At 40.8% G+C, this 22,182-nt stretch overlaps 1 protein-coding gene across 1 annotated transcript in view; it reads left to right on the top strand.

Moving 5' to 3' along the window:
- The window catches only part of UTRN (utrophin), a 507,319-nt gene that overhangs the window by 102,480 nt on the left and 382,657 nt on the right, over positions 1 to 22,182 (top strand). Inside the window, exons 3-4 of the mRNA XM_029943246.1 lie at positions 4,099 to 4,160; positions 21,036 to 21,128. Coding sequence (XP_029799106.1) covers positions 4,099 to 4,160; positions 21,036 to 21,128 — 155 coding nt within the window. The remainder of the gene's footprint in view (positions 1 to 4,098; positions 4,161 to 21,035; positions 21,129 to 22,182) is intronic.

The raw sequence follows: 22,182 nt of genomic DNA on the forward strand, positions 1-22,182 counted from the left end.
AGAGGCTTTAATAAAGCCAATCCAAGTTTTAAATCATCCAAGAAGATATTTCTCTTTTGGCTCAAAGTCTAGGGACTTCTTTTCTAAATAGCTGCATTTTATGGAACTCACGTTACTGCCAGCCAATTGGACACTCTTCAATTGCTTTTAAAGATGTACTGGGGATAATGCTTTCTCTCCACTAGTAGTCGCGTTTTAATGGTGATATACATGTTCCTAGGACTTGTCTGTTTCCACAAGGAAACAAGTCCTAAGGATTTAAATCGAGATTTGTTGCTACATTCTGCTGAAAGAAGTTGTGATATGCATTTGAGCTGGTGAAGTGAAAAAAATATTGCAAGCCAGTTTCCTGGAAGATTTATCCGGCAGTTTTGTTGATGTTTCTTGCTTCACTTCTCTTACCCATCACAGAAATAAAATTCCAGGCTAGGCAGCCGCAAAGGCCCTTGGATCTGTGTGTGCATGTCAAAAGCATTTTAAGAAGAGCAAAATATTTTAGAGGAAGAATTTGGAAAATCAGCCTTAAGGGATTTAACACATTTTTCTTCTCCTAATTCAGTCCCGTGTTTGTCCCTGTAAAGGAGAAAGGTCATTAATGGATAAGATCTGCTAAGCCCTGAAAGACTTTCAGAAACTAAAGGTTTTCTCAAATCCAAATCTAAAGAAAATGCTTGTTTGGTACCTGGAATGAATGTATTTAGAGTGTAAATTATACTAACTTGTTTATATAAAATAATCCTGTTATATGTAAGATGGTGTTGTCCATTTGCTCATTTTTATTGTGGAGAAGTTAAATGACAGACTGGCTTGATAATGGACAGCTGAGCAACCTTGAGATGGGAAGTTTTTTTTTTTCTTTTTTCTTTTTTTTAAAATTTTTTTTTAATGTTGTATTTATTTTTGATACAGAGAGAGACAGAGCATGAGAGGGGGAGGGGCAGAGAGAGAAGGAGACACAGAACTGGAAGCAGGCTCCAGGCTCTGAGCTGGCTGTCAGCACAGAGCCCGACGCGGGGCTCGAACCCACGAACGTGAGATCTGACCTGAGCCGAAGTCAGAGGCTTAACCAACTGAGCCACCCAGGCGCCCCGAGATGGGAAGTTTTGTGTACGTTTCTAGGAGGGACAAAATCATTGATCAGAAACGCATGACTGAGATCTTCCGTTGTCTTGTCACCAGTTTGCTAGCTTATTTTCAAGTCCCAGAAACAGGACCTGGGCCAGGACTGTGGCCCTAATTGTTGTGGTGTGGAGGGCAGTTCTCTAGTAAGTGTTCCAAATTTGTTACATTTTAATCTCATAATTTAAGAGCTACTGCCTAATTCTAGTTCTTTTATTGAATACCTTTCTGGTAGGTAGAAAATAAGAGGGGTGTGTGTGTGTGAGAGAGAGATCGAAAAAGGAAATGTGAACTAAAAGCCTTGTTAATATATGAACTCCCCCCCTGTAACTGTGTCAGGAAAATGAATCCCGAGGAGTGTTTATTAATTTGGGAGTATTTTTGAAATCTTCGGATGCTGTACAATTTTTCTTTACAACCTCATCCTTTATTTCATATCGGTTTCTTAGACTCATATTCAAACTTTGATTTGACCCAAAGATCAAATAGTATTATAGAGACATTAGCTTATTTTTATAAACATCTCCACATAGCAAGGGTCTGTTTTAGAATTTGATTTCATTTTTTTTTTCTGATGAAGTTGAAAAATTTTACTTATCATTTGGTAAGGTGTGGACACTCTTTTCTTTGTTCAATGTATATCTGGAGAGGAACCTATGAAATATTAAATATTTTAATATATATTTTTTTGAAAATAAGAAGGTTAGGGGCGCCTGGGTGGCTCAGTCGGTTAAGCGACCGGCTTCAGCGCAGGTCATGATCTCACGGTTCGTGGGTTCAAGCCCCGCCTCGGACTCTGTGCTGACAGCTAGCTCAGAGCCTGGAGCCTGCTTCGGATTCTGTATCTCCCTCTCTCTCTCTGACCCTCCTCTGCTCGCACTGTCTCTCTCTGTGTCTCTCAAAAATAAATAAAAAACATTAAAAAAATTAAAAAAAAAGAAAATAAGGTTAAATGCTCAGGAAAGAAAACAAAATTTATCAATATTAATCTGTTAAAATTTTCTTCATTTTTATGGCAAAAATAGTTGAAGTTGTATAAATGTTATGAAATCAGGAGAACTTAATATTTGTGACCTTTATATATATATATTTGCTAATAGCATGATGGAATAATATGTGTGGTAAAATTTACAAAAGTAAATCCAAAGGTTAATGGGACAAATAATTAGATTTTCTCAGTGCTCTGAACACTGATATTTAACATTGTATTCCTCTTGGTGGGGCTAGCATAGTGCTCACTGCTGGTTGATGTATGTGGCTACCTTCTAGTCTGTGTAGAATCTTAGCACTGCCCCTCTTGGGCGTGATTGTCAGGTGGGGACATTCAGAGTGTGTAAGCAAGTCCTCTTGGTTAATAAATGGCTTATAGGTGGCATTGATCGATGATAGCCTGAAATCAGGTCTGATGCTGACTGTATTGTCCTTTCTGGAAGGAAGGCCACCTCTCAGCACAATTAACATGGAGAAGTTTCTTAGACAAGTTTCGTTTTTCATCCAATTGCTCCCTTTGTGTCTCAGGGCTGGTCTCCAATTACCTTTACGGATCTGTGGAAGTGCAGTCTTTACTGGAGCTGCTGCTCTGGTATTTATTTCAGGAATGACCTTTTCATTACACCCTCTCCTTCCCGAAGAGGGTAAGGACCAGAGATAGCACAAACTTGGCGAAGTAGTGGGTGAACTTCTAATTACGCGGTTAGAGATGAGTGGGGAGGTCTGTGGTGAAGGCAGCCCTTTGCAGTTGAGGCACGGAGGGCAGAGCATACTTGGGCCTTTCTGTTATTACACTGCCCTTATGATGTGGGAGGCAGCCTGGCAGTGTGGACGGTACTGGGACAGGCGGTATGTGTATCCGTAGTATAGACAGACAGAACCGCAGCGCTCTGCACTGTTCCAAAGGCTCCCGAAGCAGTTTTCAGAACCAGTTAGAGATTGTTAATGTGCCGTTCTGTAGGCTTTCAGCCAACAGTGACTCTTGCTGGTTGTAATAGAGAATGGAGCGTGGGGGCAGTTGAAGAGGATGTGATTAGGAGTAACAGAAAGGGAAAAATCTGCCATATTTACAGGTTTACTGTAGTAATTATTACAACAATTCTTCACTAATCTTCATACAAGCTGGCTGTAACTTATCTCTATTTTACAGGTGAGAGTGCCGAGGTGAGGAGGCATTGTAGTGACTTACCCAAGGTCACTCACAAAGTGGCTTGGGATGCCGGAGGCCTGTTTTGTTCTGTAGCCCTTTGTTCTTTTTGATGTATCAGATGGTTTCCTTGTACTTAACTAAATCACTCTGCTTATCTTCAAGAAGTTCAAGATACGGTCGCTTTTAAGGTCAAGTTTTATTTCTTGTGGCCTGGAACATGAAACTGTAATCAAAGCCAAAGTTGATCATTTTCTAAAAATGGCTCTCTGATTTCTCTACTTGTAAAATACGGATATTGTATTGCTAGACCAAGATCATTAAAACCTTGTCATATCAGTCTTACTACAGAAAACAGCTTGTGGAATAAATAACCTTCCACTAGTTTCTGTTCGGAGGGTGTAGGACCTTGCATGAAAAGGAGGAAGGTCATGAGTTTTTTCATTTTTAGTGGATAACTTTGATTTTTGTTTGGGACATGCTAATGTCTTTTGCATGCTGAAATTTTACTTAGACAAAATGCAACAGAAAGTATTATGTATAATAGGGTGAAAGTGAAGTGCTGATTCTGTCCACCATACATGGATTTAATGGTTGGTGGTAATATCCTCAGGCTTAGGGATGGGAGGGCCAGCTCCCTGGGGACAGTGCCTGCTCCTCTGCTGCAGGCATTAGCTGACTCCCTCAGCCATCATCTTCTTTCTTAGCTGGGGATTTTGGTGCATGAACTACTAATAGGACTACTATTTTATTAAACCCATGATGGGGATGATTGTGTTTAGTACTCTAACTAAAGGTACAAACTTTCATTCTTTTTCCTTCTCTCCTCTTCCCTCCCACAGATGAACACAATGACGTGCAGAAGAAAACTTTCACCAAATGGATTAATGCTCGATTTTCAAAGGTAACAGACTTTCAAACACTTTATGGGGATTCAGATGCCTCTTTTTGTTTGATGGAGTTTGGTTGGAAGTGCAATGAATTTTGCCCTGGAATGTGACCTAACAGAAATCTTCTGATATGCAGATACATTTCTACTTTCTTTATTTACATTTTTTTTATTCTCTCAAATATGTTTAAGATTTAATGGTGTAAACACCATCATGGAATAAACAGCTGTTTATTTTTATCTGGCATTCTCCAGATATATGCCAATAGGTTGCTGCTTTTGATGCTGTGAGTCCTGGGTCCATTTAGGAAACGGATATATCATTGGGCAAATTTTGTGTTCATTTCTCTGGACAGAAGATGATTTCACTTTGCTTGGGGAAAATCAAATTGCTATTCAGGCAGCCTTTCTACCCTGTGCAGAAATGCTTAGGAATTTTTTATACCCATTGATGTGGCTAATAGTGTTTATCTGAATTGTGATCCCCCCTTTTTTTTTTTGCACTTCTTCACTTCTTCACCACTCTTTCTCAGCATTTTTAACCACTTGGAATATAATCTGTGATTTGAGTGATATTCCTTTTAGGGATATAGCAAACTGAAAGAGAAATCAGCAGTGCTGTTTTCAAACTTGTTGTAATGTAATTATCCGTTGGTTATTGATGTTGGAATTTGGTCCTCTACCTTTGAAGTGGGAGGAAAATTTCCAGGACAGCTTGATAGAAAGATGAGTAACAAAGTTTTCTTGGAGAAACATAATCATGGTCCTTTTAATAGTAAGAAAACTAATATATTATTATTATTGAGAGAGAGAAAAAGAGAGAGAGAGAGAATGAATGCATTCCTGTGGGGTAGGGGCAGAGGGAGAGAGAATCCCAAACAGGCTCCATGCTCAGGGCAGAGCCCAACTTGGGGCTCGATTCCACAAGCATGGGATCATGACCTGAGCTGAAATAAAGAGTCAGATGCTCAAGCGACTGAGTCACCCAGACGCCCCAAAAGCTACTTTAATTAAAGGTTATTATTTTCAAACTTTTCTATTTGAGAAGATTACAAAGGTCAGGACCACAAATGTTGGTATTTCTTTGAGGCAAGGTGAGAATATTTTGGATTCCTTTTAGCAGCAGCATGATTTGAAAATTGTTGCATGTTCCAGTAATTACAGGTGACTATTTGACTGCAAGTCTTTTCTTCGGTTTTGCAGGTTTGTGTTGAGGGATGTTTTATCTTGTCTCTGAGAATATAAGGGATGTGAAAACTGACTTTGACAGAAGGATCAAGAATATAGTGCTTACATAAGCTTGGTGGTTTTATATGTAGGATTATTCCAGAGCAGACATAGGTATTTTGGGGGAAATTTTAACTTGTTTTATTTTAGAGACACAGGTAACATCTGGGTGCTTTGCATTTGGCATTATTCAAAACTTTCAAAGTGTCCATCTACATGTCCTTATTCTGGGCAGCGTAGTTATAGCAACTCACAGAGTCTGGATATGAGATGTTTTATTCCACTGGTTTTATGAGTGGTCAGAGATGTAAGATCATCTAGACCTTGATTGTTGTTGTTATTATCTTTTAAATGATTTATTTTTGAGAGAAAGAAAGAGAGATAAAGCTTGAGTGGGGTAGGGGCAGAGCGAGATATATATATAGAATCTGAAGCAGGCTGTACGCTCTGAGCTATCAGCACAGAGCCTGACACGGGGCTCGAACCTACTTCGAACCACGAGATCATGACCTGAGCTGAAGTCAGACGCTTAACGGACCGAGTCACCCACGCTCTCCTACCCTGATTGTTATGGAGGATGATACATTTCTAGGTAGAGCAAGTTAAGCAGACCTACTTTTTAGCAGCTTAATTTAGTCATTGGGGAAGAATTACCTTCGGACTGATTTTAAAGATCATTTGAAAGCATCGTCGTCTTGATAGACCTGTGTTTGGGGGACATTTGACACGGGGTGAATTACCTTTTCCCCTAGTTATGAGTATGGAGAGAAATAGCACAATAGGGCGTGGAAAGGCAGAGAGTCGGAGAATAGAGGTGACAACTGAGAAAAAAATTGAACAAGTTTTACTTGATCAGTATTGCCATGAACTTAGCCCAGGCAAGATAGCACCTCCACAGTGTGTGCAGACTGTTGGACTGGAGCCTCCCCCGGTAGGTCTGCTTCGTCTCCAGGTCCAGAGCTGTCACTGATGCAGGGCTGGCACCAGTCCTCCCCCCCCTACCCAGTGTGGCCCAAGTGCTCCTTCTCTGAACTTTAAAACTGTCTTCACTGCAGTTGTTGTCCCTTGGCTTGTTCACCATTGGACAGTTGTCAGTGTCTATTGATCATCTGGGTCATATATTTGAATTGTCTCAAGAAATAGCTCAGTATTTATTGCTGGTCACATTAAAATTTTTTTTATGTTTATTTATTATTGAGACAAGAGAAACAGAGCGTGAATGGGGTGGGGCAGAGAGAGAGGGAGACACAGAATCCGAAGCAGGCTCCAGGCTCTGAGCTGTCAGCACAGAGCCCGACGTGGGGTTCGAACCCACAAACTGTGAGATCATGACCTGAGCTGAAGTCAGTTGCTTAAGCGATTGAGTCACTCAGGCGCCCTGATCATTAACATCTTTAAAAAGACCTCAAATAACACAAAGTTGAGGATTATTAGAATTCTTAATGAACTTGATATTTAAATTTAAATTAATAATGTGTATATTATTCTGTGATATTAAGTAAGTGTTTTAAGTCTCATGTAAATTATTTGCCCCAAGAAGGTTGTAATTATTGCCAGGACAGTGAAAAAACCAGGTAATTATTATCATTTTTAACATTTTTAACATTTCAACAAGTTTCAGTTATGTAAACTGACACAGAAGCTAAAAGCTTATTTTGTTTGGAGAAAAAGGATCAAAAGGAGAGCTGACCCTGGAAACATTTCCTTTCAGATTCCTTCTAGTAAGAAATCAAAGTAGAGGAAAATTTGATGGTTCTAGAACAAACTTATCAAAGAAATGATGAATATTTGGATATAAAGAATTGGAGGGTTCATGGCAGTGACATTGAACTTCATCCTCAGTTTTTTCTTTCCTCTGGCTGCCTTGAGTCCATAAATCCGATTGCTTCCACCCTGGTGATCAGGGAAAGGAATAACACATTTCTAGGCTGGGAGATTTCCAAAGACTCCCGTACAGCGTCATTCCACCGCGCTGGGAAAAGCTGGTCTTCGGGCATCGTGTCACTAGGTAATCCAGAGGCTTGCACAAGAAAAAAAAAGTCCCGTTGAAGAGAATGAATTTGATTTCATTTATTTTTTATCCATGTCCTTTGGTATTTGTGAAGCTTAAAATAGAATTATTGACCGAGTCTGCTGCCTCCCTGAAGCATGGGTCTCTTCCCAGGGCAGCAGAGCCCTTCCGTTGAAAAATGCAAACAGACACTGATGGCATCATCTGCCGTTTAGGAATTTATTTTGAAATCCATCGCGGGCTTTTCCTTCATGCTCCCTCCCCAGCCCATCTCAATCAAACACCCAATCTTGTTGATTCCACTACCTATATATATTCAAAATGTCTATTTCCCTCCATCTCTTCTGACACCACATTTTGCCAACTCTCTGTTATCCGAGTTAGGAAAAAATGTGAAAGACTTTAAGATGGGCGAGAAGATCAGTAGGAGTCCTCTCAGCTCAGACATCTGGGGCTTTGCCTTCCCTTATCTTTGAGCTACTCTACACCTCTGAGAGTTGTAGAAAGCAGATAATAATACAGACGATTCTTATCCATAAAAATGCAGAGCAGGTGGACTGCAATTGATTATTATCCTTTGGATAGACCTGGTTTTGCAGCTATTGCAAATTTATTTCCACTTTATTGCATGTGAACAACATGTGGTCTTTTGAATTCTCCTTTGAACTGGTTGTAACACCATACTGGTCCTCTCATTAATTAATGAGTCGGAGCCTTTGACATGTGTTGATATTACATATACATGAGACTCATGGTTTTACTGTTTTTTGAAAATTATCTCTGAACACGTGGACTGTTGTCATAATCTGCCAGCTGGTTCTACCTGGCTGGGCTTCACCTTCCATTCCTTTTCTTCTACTTTCTATAGAGTAGCAGGAGTGATCTTAAAGTGTAAGCCTGGATGCCCCTTGCTCTTCAGCTAAATCTTTCAGTGGCTGCCCATCATTCTTACTTGGCATTTAAGGCCCTAGGTGGTTGCGGCTTCCAATCTCCTCCTGGTTGCATTTTGCTTTACTCTCGCTTCCTCTTTATGCTCTAGCCATTGTGATGAGCCTTCTCATGGCTTCTACCTTTGCTCCTTCCTCCATCTTTTCCTGGCCAGCTCCTCCTATATCTTGCCTGAGCTTAAGTGCCATTTCCTGAAGGGCACCTTTGCAGACCTTCCAGACTAGGGTAGATATGCTCTCTACTCTTAAAGCATTATCCTTTGATGCACTTATCATAATTGTACTTTAAATCGTTACATCTGAACGTATTTGCCGCTCCTCTCTGAGACAGTGGTATGCTCCGTGGGTGCAGGGTCATTGGCACCACTTCTGGCATTTGAAAAGCACCCAGTGAGCATTTACAGACTTAATAGATTAGTGAATGACAATGGCAGAAACATACTGAAATGCCTAATATTTATATCCATAAACCATTTGGGAGTGGTTATATTGGAAAGAGGTAGGAGTAGAGGATTGAGTGCAAAATGGCCTAAGTTGTGTTATTTCATGGATATGAATACATTTTGCTGCATTTACTCACAAAAATAGACAAAAGTTCCAGCTATGCAATTTCCTTATTTACCTGTTTTCTGGAGTTGCCCTGGAAAGATGGTTAAATCATGATTTGGATTTATACATAGGATTCTTACATTTGCTGCATAGGATTCTTCAAATAGAAGCCTCCTATTAAATTTGGTGATGAAAAACGAGATTTAAAACCTAAAATCAGCTCAATTCATCCCTGGATAAAGGATTTGGTAAAGAGCTTGGAATATTGAGTAATATGGATCTAAAACCATCCTGTGATTTTTTTTTCACTATATAAAGAAATATGATAGCTAAGACAGCATTCACTATAAATATATATTCTTTTTGCTGCAAATCCTTGTTAATATGTTTCAGAGATATGCTTTGAAGTTTGGGAATCCTGAGAAGTCACACAGCATAGAATAACTTATGGCTGTTGGATTTGAAAAAGTTACGGAGGGCTCAGAAGAAAATGATTAGCTAAAGGAGCTAAGAGTTAGGAAATTTAACACTTATTCCTGGATGTGCTGCTCATTTATTTATGACCTCAGGCAAATTATTAGCCAATTTTTCCAGGTCACTTGGTTTTTATTCTTTTAGCTATAAAACACTTGATCGTAATTACTTGCCTCGTCTTGCTAAGAAATATTGAGGCATTATTTTGAAACATAGGAGATTGCAGTTACTTAGGAATGCGAAATTAAGCCCCTCTCAGGTAACCCTAACGTGTGGTACCCCTGGTCTGTGCTACACATATATTTTAAAACAGAAATGGAAAAAAGCAGTGGCTCATTAAACCCACTTCAATCCATTGTCTAGTGGGTAAAGCTTGAGTGTTTTGTTCCCCCGAATTTTAAGAGCCTCTGGTTTGTTAGTGGGCTGCTGTCCCTGGGGAGGCAGCAATGGCCTCATCGCTTCACCGTTGGGGACTTTGTTCTGCCGCTCAGCCTGCATTTTCTTTGGCTGACTTTCAGAGCTGTTCATCTGGCAGAGCTGAGACGTGCAAATTGCAGAAGCTCTTTTATCAGTTTGGTGAGGCGATTCTCAAAAGAGGTTTAACGAATAAAGGTTAGGCAGAGAATCTTCAGACTTCAAAATGCGGAACTTCCGCTTGGGAGATTTCTGCATTTCCCTTTTCCAAGACAAAGAGGCGCAAAGTTTTCCTATAAGTCACAAAATTCCGAACTTGAAGTTTAAATTGATGGAGCACAAAAGAGGAAATCTGTGAAGCTTTTTTTTTTTAATAAATTGTAATGTGGAGAGCTATTCAAATGTGTTCCTTTTGGAGAAAGTGGGACTTGGCTTTTAGTGTCCCATTGTTTTTTAGTGTTTTTGTATTGGAAGTTGATGGTCACAGAAATGAGAGTGGGAAAACATGTGTAGGGAGCTTTGTGGAAGACGGGGCAATAAAAGTAGGCTGCAGAAGTTCAGTCCTCTTTTCAGTCTTGTGGAGGAGAGAGGGCCAGCTTCCTGTGTGCCGATCAGAGGCACCCGCAACGCATTGGGTCCACCATTGGCTTATTTTCCTGAGCCTGAGTAAGGCAAGTCAACTAATTGTTTTAGGTCCCATACCATTCAACTGGTTCCTTACGAAGTCTTGATTTATATGTACTCACCAATACCTTTAAAAAGCAAATGATAAAATGCGCTCTGTATTCCTAAACAGTCCCAAGCTATGTTTTGGCTACTAAGTTTGGTTTTGTTTGTTTTCATTCAATTTGATATCTTTTGTTTTTTTGGTTCTAAACATTGTACTTGCAACATGATTTTCACCTGGTTACTGTGGATAAAGTTAAAAAAAGCTATTTAATATGCTGTGTTTTATGTTTTGTACATATTGAGTACTTAATAAATGATTTTGGCTGCGCCTATTTGTGTTTATAAGTCTTACGCAAAGTTGATAGTATTTGCCGAGTCTGTTAACGGATGCTCAATTTTGAGTCAGATCAGCTGAGGAAAATGACTTTTCACCCTTTACCTGGAAAGGGGTGAGCAGAGCCACATTTCACTCAGCCCATGTGACCCCACCTTCCCTGCCTTCAGAGATGGGCTCTGACTGGTACAGGGGTGTCGGCCTAAGCTATCAGGAGGCCCGTGAGCTATCAGGAGAGGGTCATTGAAGAGGTGGTGGTTTGCAGGGGCTGGGGGGGGGTGGAGGGGGGAAGAAGCGCTTCCCATTAAACAGCTAGGACACACTGGACCCACTTTCAGCTGTAGCTCGCTTTAGGAAGCCTTTAGCTCTACATGTGGCCACCGCCAACTATGCATGGAGGCAGACCGGGTTGGGCGGGGGTAGTTGATACTGTTAATTTTGTTTTTATCAATCTGTTGGGGAAATAAAAAAAAAAAATCCTGCCAATAAAAAGACCTCTATTCGATATAGAAGACAGAGAACACAGAATTTATTACTGAGTATTTCTGTCAGATTTGGTGAATGCAGGCAGTTGGTGAAAAACTAGAAGGTTTGGACAGAATTTCACACATTATGTAGTAATGTTGAAGAATGATGGACATGTACCTCTTGGAGAGACAAATGGATGCACCTTGTCTGGGCCTCCGTCTGCCTCCTAAGAGACTCCTCCCCGAGGTCTTTGTTTTCTTGCACTGGAAAACTGAAGATGGAGGTTTATCTAATTCCTCACTAAAAAGTTGGTCCTGTTGTGTTTTTCTAACCCAAAGGGGATGGAAAGTGCAGGCCAGCTGCCTCTCCTTTATGAAACCAAGAAAATGTCATTTTATTTACCTTTATATCATCATTATCAGGTCCTTAATGAATGCCTTGCCCTGGTCTCAAGGTAGCCTATCGTTTGAGGAACTGCATTCTCCAAACATTTCTCCTGCTTTGCTAGTTGTGCGGATCTGGAACGAGCTTTATTGTGACAGACCTTGCCTGGTATGCACGTGGAGTGGGTTGATCCAGCCTGCGGCGCTCACCTGGTTGACTGTCCATGGAGTGTGCATGGGCCCTGCCCTGCCTGCCAGGGAGTGAGCCTCACGGGTGGTTCCTTATCCCGGTTCATCAGCACGCTCTCAGTTTGCGTACCCAAGAGCACGGTAAAAATTGTGTTACATGCTGTCTGACTTTTGATTCTCTGAAAGGTATTATCTGGGTCAGCTTGCGTTTTATAGTGTTCTGTAGTTTTTAAGGCAAACACACATTCATTGCTTTGATTCCTATGTGAACACTGCATAAATCATTGCTCTGCAGCTAATGTGTCTCTTGTGTGGTTACCTGGGCCGTGTTTCTCCAGCCCCTCCCTCTTCTCCTTTTCTTCCCTCCCTCCCTCCTTCCACGCAAGCTGCTAAATGAAATCTTCTTCAGTTCTTAAGAACTTGTGCTGAGCACCTTGGATTCTCCAAAAGAATGGCCAAGAGCCATGTGCTCACTGATCTTTAAGTGAACTGCAGAACATCTTGCTGGTTTTCCTTTGCAAGGTATTTAAAGACCCCGTTAGGCGTTTCACTGCACTCATTTTGCTCTTATTCTTTTCGGTCAAAAGCAATGCTGCCTTTATTCTTTCCCCATGGGGTGGAATAAAAAAGTTGATACTGACCATCACATGGTCTTCATTTCATTGGTGTAGCTGTAACTCTACAATTGTGATGAACCTAATGTTATCAGTTTGCTTAATCTTGAGCAGAGATACCAATCTCTGTTTTAATCCATTATTTAATTTATGCAATAATAATAATAATAGTACAAAAAATCAGGTGATAGGAGAAATCCAAAGAAAATACTCATCTACTACTTTTACTTATTTATTTTTAAAGTTTTATTTATTTATTTTGAGAGAAAGAGAAAGGGCAAATGGGGGAAGGGCAGAGAGGGAGTTAGAGAGAGAATCCCAAGCAGGCTCTGCACTGCCAGCGTAGAGTCTAGAGTGGGGCTCGAACCCACAGACCATGAGATCATGACCTGAGCTGAAGTTTGTCACTCAACTGACTGGGCCATGTAGTAGTTCCTCAACTACTTTTAATTCCACCACCAACAGAAAAGATATAACATTTTTATTATAAAATACTTGTTTATATATATTTATAAATAAACATACTTAACCAAAATGGCATTGCTTATGGTGGTCACTGATGCACTTATTGACATTTAAGGAAATGAAGAATTATTGGGGGCACCTGGGTGACTCAGTCGCTTGAGTGTCTGACTTTGGCTCAGGTCATGATCTTGCAGTTCATGAGTTTGAGCCCCACTTCAGGTTCACTGCTGTCAGCCTGTCAGTGCAGAGCCTCCTTTAGATCCTCTGTCCCTCCCTTCTCTGCCCCTCCACTGCTTGTTATCTCCCCTAGAATAAATAAATATTAAAAAAAGAGAAAATGAATAATTACAAGAGCCGAAAGGGTGCTACATTTGCATCAGTGCTGAAATTTGGGATTCATAACTGCAAGAGTCTGGTTTTAAAAATATTAAAAGGGGGGTACCTGCGTGGCTCAGCATGTTGGGCGTCCAACTTTGGCTCAGGTGATGATCTCACGGTTTGAGGGTTTGAGCCCTGGGTTGGGGCTCTGTGCTGACAGCTCAGAGCCTGGAGTCTGTTTCGGATTCTGTGTCTCCCTCTCTCTCTGCCCCTGCCCCGCATATGCTCTGTCTCTCTCACTCTCAAAAATAAACATAAAAAATTTAAAAAATATATTAAAAGAAAGATTAAATTGCATATTTCTTTTTGAATTTTTAAAATAATCAACTCATTGCCCCAAACAAACAATAAAAAAAATAATAAAAGAGATGCTAACACTTGCAATATATTATCAGAGGCTGGGAACATCAGATTAACCTCAGATTAATCAGAGAAGAATGCAAAGAAATTCTGGTATATATGCTATAGATGAGTGTGTGTGTGTGTGTGTATGTGTGTGTGTGTGTGTGTACACGTCTATGTGTATGGCGCACACATGCACGCACACACGCAGAGTACCCAGTGGAGATAGTGACTGCATTCTATAGGCTGCTTCGTATCCCGTTTTGAAAATGGAGCATAAATAAATCACAGCATAGTGAAGCAGTGTCAGAGGGCTCAAATTTATTGTTTATGAGATATCATATCAGATATGTTAGATGTGAAAGCATTTAAAAACTTCTGTTTTCACTCATCTCCTTATAATACCCAGTTGTAACTTGATTATTTATAATGAGATCAGGGCAGTCGTGTAGGACAGAGTCTGTCTGTGTACTGTATCTGTTACTTGGTACAAATTTGGCAGAACCAAGCTAGCTTATGAGTCTCTGGTAATGTGCTCAGCAGGCTGTGCTGGTCCTGGTTTTGTTTACATCTCCATTCTGAGGGCCTTGAATACAAGCCGTGGGTGGTCGGTGTCAGCCTAGCAACCCCGGGGAGGAGGCACGGATCATTTTTCCAAACGGAAAATCTGAGTCCCAATCTTGAAGTCCCAATTCAATTGGTTTGTTGTTGGCATACTGAATTCGCACTTTGGGGGCACCTGGGTGGCTCATTGGGTTAAGCGTCCGGCTTCAGCTCAGGTCATGATCTCATGTTCTTGGGTTCAAGCCCCGCGTCAGGCTCTGTGCTGACAGCTAGCTCAGAGCCTGAAGCCTGCTTCAGATTCTGTATCTCCTTCTCTCTCTGACCCTCCCCTGTTCACACTGTCTCTCTCTGTCTCTCAAAAATAAATAAAAAACATTTAAAAATTATTAAAAAAAAGAATTCGCACTTTGCTCTTTTAAGAACTCTAAAACTACACTTTCTAAGTTTTACTTTCTTATTCAGTCTTGGCAGATTTTTCTTCCCATTCCCACTCTTGCTGTTGGTGAAAAACCTGACCTTTATAATGGAAATAACTGTGCTTGGGGAGGACTGAAGCAGGGGGCGGGTAAGACAGTGTCAGCTCAGGGAGGCGGTGGGGACCCAATCACAGAGGACCTTTCACTTGGAGTTTGGATTGTCTTTGCCCATAAGGGAGTCATTTGCTTGTAGGTATTAGAGTTATTCTGGCTTTACTGCAGAGACACGGGGATCTGTTAGCCTCGTCCTGGCCACACAAACCACAGGGGGAGCCGTGATGACAGGGGGAGCTGGTTGTGTGTTTGGAAGTAGATGAGGTGAGGAGTGGGTGGAAAAAGAATCTGAAATGACTTCTTTGTGTTTTGGTCTGAGCCAGAGTAATGTCTGCTGGTGTTTTATATTCAATCATGTTCCCTAGTCTTTAGATGGTGTGTGTGTGTGTGTGTGTGTGTGTGTGTGTGTGTGTGTGTGTGTGAATGTGCATGTGTGTCCTTTCCACAGACTTGATCACGTTCTCAGAGGACTCACCGTGGACTAAACTTATATCTCACCTGCATGCGGGTAACCCTATGCAGAGATCGCTAATCAGTCGCCCTCTGATTTCATATGCTCGTGGACACAATTTGTTCATCTGTACCATGTCTTAGGAGACTACACATAACAGGAGATGACACAGATAAACTCAGATTTCCAGCCTCTTTTGAAAAGCCCAAGTCCTGCCACTGATGGGCTGGGATTCCTCCTTGGCCGCTGCTTGCTGGAAATGAGCACTGTTGCCTTCAGCCTTTGGGCTGATTCTGCGGGTGTGACGGAGCCCATCAGGTTTCCTTCATGCCGTTTGTACCATCACATGTCTCTGTCTGAATTCATAGCCACCCACCAGTCACAGACCTGGGCTCGTCCTCCTGCATTGCAATGACAGTTTGCTTGTATCCTTTGACACTTTTAAATCTAGAAGAGTCTGTGTCCCAGCTGCTAGTAATGATACTGGTCTTGTCACAATGGTGGGGTTAGAGCTGGCATCGGGAGAGTGTAAGAAATACATGGGGAAAGGGTTGGAGGAGGGGTGACCGGGACTGGTCATCTGTAACATCATCACACTCCGCACTCTTGTTGCCTTTTCAATTTTTTAAGGCTAAATGTGACCCATGGCTTATCTGCCCCCCAAGTTCAAGATTGTGCATTTTTACTATTTTGTGTTTATTGGAAAACTATGAGAACCCTCTCTTGTGAATGAGGAGGGTGGCCTGAACTTGGCATTTCTGCAGGGCCAAGCACAAAGAACGCATTCACCAAATATTTGTCTGATTGAGTTATTAAGCTGTATTCTTTCTGTCAGAGAAGTCTCTGCAAATCTGTCTTTGCAAAGAATTAAAAATCTAAATAAGAGGTTGACTGTCAGGATGAATCAGTTTTTAATTTTATTCAATGATGACTTCTGACATTTCCAAACAGTTTCCCAGGGTGGACCCCATTTTGAGAGCCTGTGATAGGAAGGCACAGATATGCTTTCAAGTTGTTTGGGAAAAAATCGTCTTCATTTGGAGTTCATTTAAATTTGATATATATTTTGTTGCTCTCTTTGGGAAATCATTAAATATAACTCCCTCTCTTTTGCCCCTGTCAATTAAATAATTCCTTCCATCAAAATCAAAGGCTTGTACCCTCATAATTTGAGTGGCAGTTTATCACAGACTTACGGATTTGGAACCAGATTTTGTAGTATTGGATCTGGGTTCTGCCTCTCACTTGTCACATCACTCCTGTCTCAGTTTTCCTACTTTAAAATACTATTATCAAGAAATAACTAATACATACAAATAACACATCTAAATCTGTATAAATCTCTTAGAACATATCTAAGTGGTCGCTATTACTATGTCTAAGAACATTTCACATTTCCTGTGTCTTTTTTGTATGGCCCACAAGCTAAGAATGGTTTTTGCATTTTTTGGTGGTGGCAAAAAATAAAGAAAAGACTATTTCATGACACGTGGACATTCTATGAGATTCAAATTTTAGAGTCTGCAAATACAGTTTTATTGGAAGATAGTCATCATTATGAATGGCTCTTTTGTTTCTATATTGTCTGGGCTGCTTTCACATTACAACAGGGTTGAGTAGCTTCATAGAGACCACCTGACCAGCAACGCCTAAACTAGGTACTCTCTGGACCTTTACAATAGAAATCTTCCGGCCCCTGGTTATAGGGCACAAAGTACTGAGTCACGTATGTACAGATGTTATTCTCCTGGGTGTTAAGCGGCACTTGCTCTTGGGCATAGGCTGGTTCTTTCCATTTGTTTATGAGACACTCCCAAGTTGTATTTGCCATGAAAGTGTAGTGTTTTGTAGTGACTGGCCATGTGTATGGTGAGTGTGGGTGTGTGCTTTCCGTGTAAGTTTTGAACCACAGTTTCGGATTTGTATGAGCCCAGGTACCTTTCTTTACTCTTTACTTTGCCCAGTGAGGAACTTCATAGGCTGTATTTTCCCCTCTCTGGCCATCTTGTAGGCATAGTTCTTCTGAGGTTACTCAGTGGGTATATGCACTGATAACGCCATCATTGGTTTGGGGTGAGAGAGTATTGGAGAAAGAGACACAGCAAAATACATATTTCTTCCTGATTGTCATCAATTTTCATCTGAAATTTAGAGACAGAGTAAAGAAACTGAGTTACTGTTACTGTAAGGTTTTGTTTGTTTTTGTTTTTAAAGAAAATAAGGGCATTGGTTCTCCTGTATGAATGAGTGATTTCCAGAAAGATAGGGCTATGTCTCGGTCATGTGTGTTTCAAAAGAGTACTCCTCAGGGAGGCTTTCTCAAGGTTTGCTGCTCAGTAAATAAATGAACTAGACAAGTGAGAGAGGAGAAAAATGTCTCATTTAGAAAAATTAATGCTATATCTTAGTGCTTCCTGCTTTGTCATTGAGCAACAGTGGAGTTAGGGAAGAATCTAGTGAGTTTGCTGGTGAAATATGACTTGTCACATGGTACGTACCTACAGCACAGTGCAGTGTGCTCCTGTACTAACTATCGTGCTCATTATTTTGGAATGAGATGTATTCCTACAGGTCATCATATTAGAAGATCCTTATGAACTGATACTAACATGTACTCCAGTTCAGAATCTGCTTTTATATTCCTGCCTGGGAATTAATTATTTGTTTTATTCATCCATTCAGATTTTGTTGAAACTTTATAGCATTTTTATGACAGTAGAAACACTGAAGTGATGTTTCTAATATGAATAATGGTACCAACCATTTATTGAACAGCTGTCATCTTAGTTTTTAACAGATGAGCAAATAGATGTGGAAAGGCTAAGTAGAAGGTTTTTTTGTCAGTGAGGTCATTGATGGATGGGGCATTCATAATTATTTGTCATATGGACATATTTATATTTATGTTATGTTGGTGTATGTAATTTTATTTGTTTATTTGAAAATGGATGTGGATTTGAGAAGACCTTACTTTGTGCACTTGTTGTCAGTAATTTTCTAAATATAAAAATATAATTTATTGACAAGTTGGCTAACATGGAGTGTCTTCTTGGTTTTGGGGGTAGATTCCCGTGATTCATTACTTACATACAGCACCCAGTGCTCATGCCAACAGGTGCCCTCCTCAGTACCCATCACTCATTTTCTCCTCTCTCCCACTGCCTTCCCATCAGCCCTCAGTTTGTTCTCTGTATTGAAGAGTCTTTTACGTTTTGCCTCCCTCCCTCTCTGTTTGTAACTATTTTTCCCCCTTCTCTTCCTCCATGGGCTTCCGTTAAGTTTCTCAAGTTCCACATATGAGTGAAAACATATGGTATCTGTCTTTCTCTGACTGACTTATTTCATTTAACATAACACCCTCCAGTTCCATCCACATTGCGGCAAATGGCAAGATTTCATTCTGTTTCACTGGCACGTAGTATTCCATTGTGTATATAAACTACATCTTCTTTATCCATTCATCAGTTGATGGACATTTAGGCTCTTTCCATAATTTGGCTATTGTTGAAAGCACTGCTATAAACATTGGGGCACAAGAGCACCTGGGTGACTTAGTTGGTTGAGCATCTGACTTTGGCTCAGGTCATGATCTTGTGGTTCGTGGGTTTGAGCCCTGTGTCGGGCTCTGTGCTGACAGTTAGCTCAGAGCCTGGAGCCTGTCTTTGGATTCTGTGTCTCCCTCTCTCTCTCTGACCCTCCCCTGCTCACACTGTGTCTCTCTCAAAAATAAAACAGGGGCACCTGGGTGGCCCAGTTGGTTGAGCGTCCGACTTTGGCTCAGGTCATGATCTAGCAGTTCGTGGGTTTGAGCTCCACGTCGGGTTCTGTGCTGACAGCTCAGAGCCTGGAGCCTGTCTCAGATTCTGTGTCTCCCTCTCTCTCTGCCCCTCCCTTGTTCTCACTCTCTCTCTCTCTCTGTCTCAAAAATAAATAAACACTAAGAATATATTTTAAAATAACAAAAATAAAACAAAACAAATAAACATTGGGGCACATGTGCCCCTATGAATCAGCACTCCTGTATCCTTTTGATAAATTCCTAGACACCAGTAATGAAGCAAAAGAAAGAGAAATCATGAAATCGATCCCATTTAACAATTGCACCAAGAACCATAAAATACCTAGGAATAAACCTGACCAAAGATGTAAAAGGTCTGTATGCTGAAAACAATCAGTAATTTTTAAGATTTTTTTTTAATCCTAGCTATCCCTCTTTGTTTCTCCTATGAGCTTTACCTGTCCTGTCCTGTCCTGTCTCTTGCTGTAAGATCGGAGTTATGCATCTCTCCCTGAATGGGAACCTGGTTATTTGGTGGCTAGTTGTCTGAAGTGTACTTTTGCTGGTTCAGAGAGGAGGAAGGTAAGAGGTAGCCAGTGACGAGGGTCCTTTCTCCCCCTTTGCCCTTACTGATAGCAGGTGGGAAGTCTAAGTGTGCAAGGCACTCCCCCTTGCTCTACCTCCTGAAGTATCCTCTCTGGTCCCTTGGGCCGTATCTCCCATATGGTACCTATCAGTCTGTTATTGTGACTGATGGAGATAATGGATGTTTCACTGTCACTGTCGCCGCTCACCAGAATGGCAGCTGGGACTAGAAAAGCAGCTTCGTTTCATACACAGATATGTCATAGTTTATTTTTTTTCTGATTCTTTGGTGAAAACTTTACCGTACTTCCCCTCATTTAGAGTATGTGACTTCTTGAAAAGTGGTGTTAGTCATCGTTAGTTGACAATACTTTATACTTAATTAAACGTAAAAAATCAGGAGGGGAGGGAAAATGGAACATACTAAACTTTAGGAAACCTCTGAATGGTTTCCTCCCTCTACTCTTCCATTTCAAGCTCCGAGTAAAATTGTGCTTCATATGACTTTATGTATACATTTTTAAGTGAAAAGTGAAGAAGATAAAATAGTTATTGGTTATAAGATGGCTTTATTATTGACAGGTACAAGGACTGTAATCGTCAAGGAGATTTCATATTAAAGAGGAATACTTTGATACAACATAACTTTTATTATATTGTGCTTTATAGGTGTCTGGTCATTTTCACATAATAGTATTTATTTGATTTTTAGACTGTGATTTAGAGGAAAGTTAAGAGTGGACTTAGGTTCACCAGTTTGCTAACAGTCAACTGGCATTAAACCAAGGCTCCCTGCTTCTCTGTGTGGGGATCCTCCTGTTGTGTACAACCATCATGTCACACACACGGGCAAGGATCTGCCTGCCAGTGGGTGGGATTTTCTGGCATCAGACACTAGGGTATGTCGGTCAGTGGAAGTTGATGCTATTTACCAATCAGGGATGAGAGTTTAGGAATTCTATAAGCCTTTGTAGTTGGAAATACTGGACTGGTACTGGACTAAGAGTCTGGAGTCTCTTCATTGTCCAGAAATTATACCTAGAAGTATAGGCCCGGCACTGGAGAGCAAACATTGTTGACAAAATGACCTGCTTCTGTAGTGGAAATGCCACAAGACACCATCAGACAGTGAAGGTCATGTGCGATGATGGAATGAGAGAATTGCACACTTCTGTTGGCCTTTTCATGCAGGTGCTGTGAGCCCATTTGTGTTTTCAGTGATTCCCTGTAACATGCCTTCTCAGGGACATATACATTGGCAAGGCATCTGGACATTGGCCATAGCTTCATTTGCTCCCTTTGTAAGAAATAGTGCAATTTGTATTGGTCAGGTTAAATCATTTGTTATGGACTTCAGAGTTCTCTGCATTTGTGCTTCTTTCCATCCAAGATAAAGCCGAGTAGTCTGCTGCCCATCCAGACTTTTAACTGGAAAAAATGAAACGATTCATTTATTTGCCAGTGATGTATGTGATTTCTGCTACTGAAGAAACTGATTATTTTCTTGTTCTTTTATAGAGTGGAAAACCACCAATCAATGATATGTTCACAGACCTCAAAGATGGAAGGAAGCTCTTGGATCTTCTGGAAGGCCTCACTGGAACATCGCTGGTGAGAGGGGTCATCTTTGAGAACGAGGGAAATGTCTCTCATCATTCCTGATACTTGAAGACCCTTTAGGGCTACTTACAATGTAAAGGCCCCAAAGAAGAAAATTCTTAGAAAAGTGTTCTAATGAATCCTTGATAGAGTAATATTTAGATTGTATTGAGGGCTCTATTTTTATCAAAGATAAACTTATTATATTTATTACCCTCAGACAGCCCAGGACAGAATTACAAAGAGGAATGGCTGTGTAAAGAAGGCATAATGTTTTGAATAGTAGAAAACACATGTCAATGTTGCTAAAAAAAAAATCTTAAAAAGTTGTTAAAAGCTGGGTGCCTGGGTGACTTAGTCAGTTGAACATCGACTTCGGCTTAGGTCATGAACTCACGGTTCATGAGTTAGAGCCCCATGGGCTCTCTGCTGTCAGTGCACAGCCTACTTTGATCCTCTGTCCCTCTCTCTCCCTGCTCCCACCCCTTCCCCCCCCAGCTCGTGTGTGCACACTCTCTCTCTCAAAAACAAATAAACCTCAAAAAAAGTTGTTAAATGCTATTGCATTTATTTTTATTCAGTTTTTCAGTATTCGTTTCTTCATGAAGCCCAACTCTATTATTTTATGTGTAAGCTACTTTATACTCACCCAAAAATAACTCTGCTAATGAAGAGTATCCATTTTATGGGTACAAACTTTAACACTAGAGGTTGAATTAGTATAAAAGGTATAGAGAAGTGCACTCTTAAAGATAAATTCCTTTCTCACCAAAGGGTGGGATGTTATATACTCTTTTTTGCTTCCAGATGGTGGGTAAGGTACCTCTTGGAGAGGCTGATCCCTTTCAGATGAGATTCCCTGGCCAGTGAGGCAGAAAGTGCCTCCCAGATCACTTTTCTCCAGGTGGCCATTCCTGCCTCCCCAGTGGGCCTTGTAATGCTACCTGGAACCTGGGACAGTGCCTCTGAATCCTCCCTGCTCGGTGCACACTGATTGGTGCAGTATGAAGGTGACATCACTTCTCAGTCTGTGTCCAGCCCAGTTTTAATTTCCTTTTTTTTTTTT

This window comes from Suricata suricatta, chromosome 7 (assembly GCF_006229205.1).
Source record: "Suricata suricatta isolate VVHF042 chromosome 7, meerkat_22Aug2017_6uvM2_HiC, whole genome shotgun sequence".
Lineage (NCBI taxonomy): Eukaryota > Metazoa > Chordata > Mammalia > Carnivora > Herpestidae > Suricata > Suricata suricatta.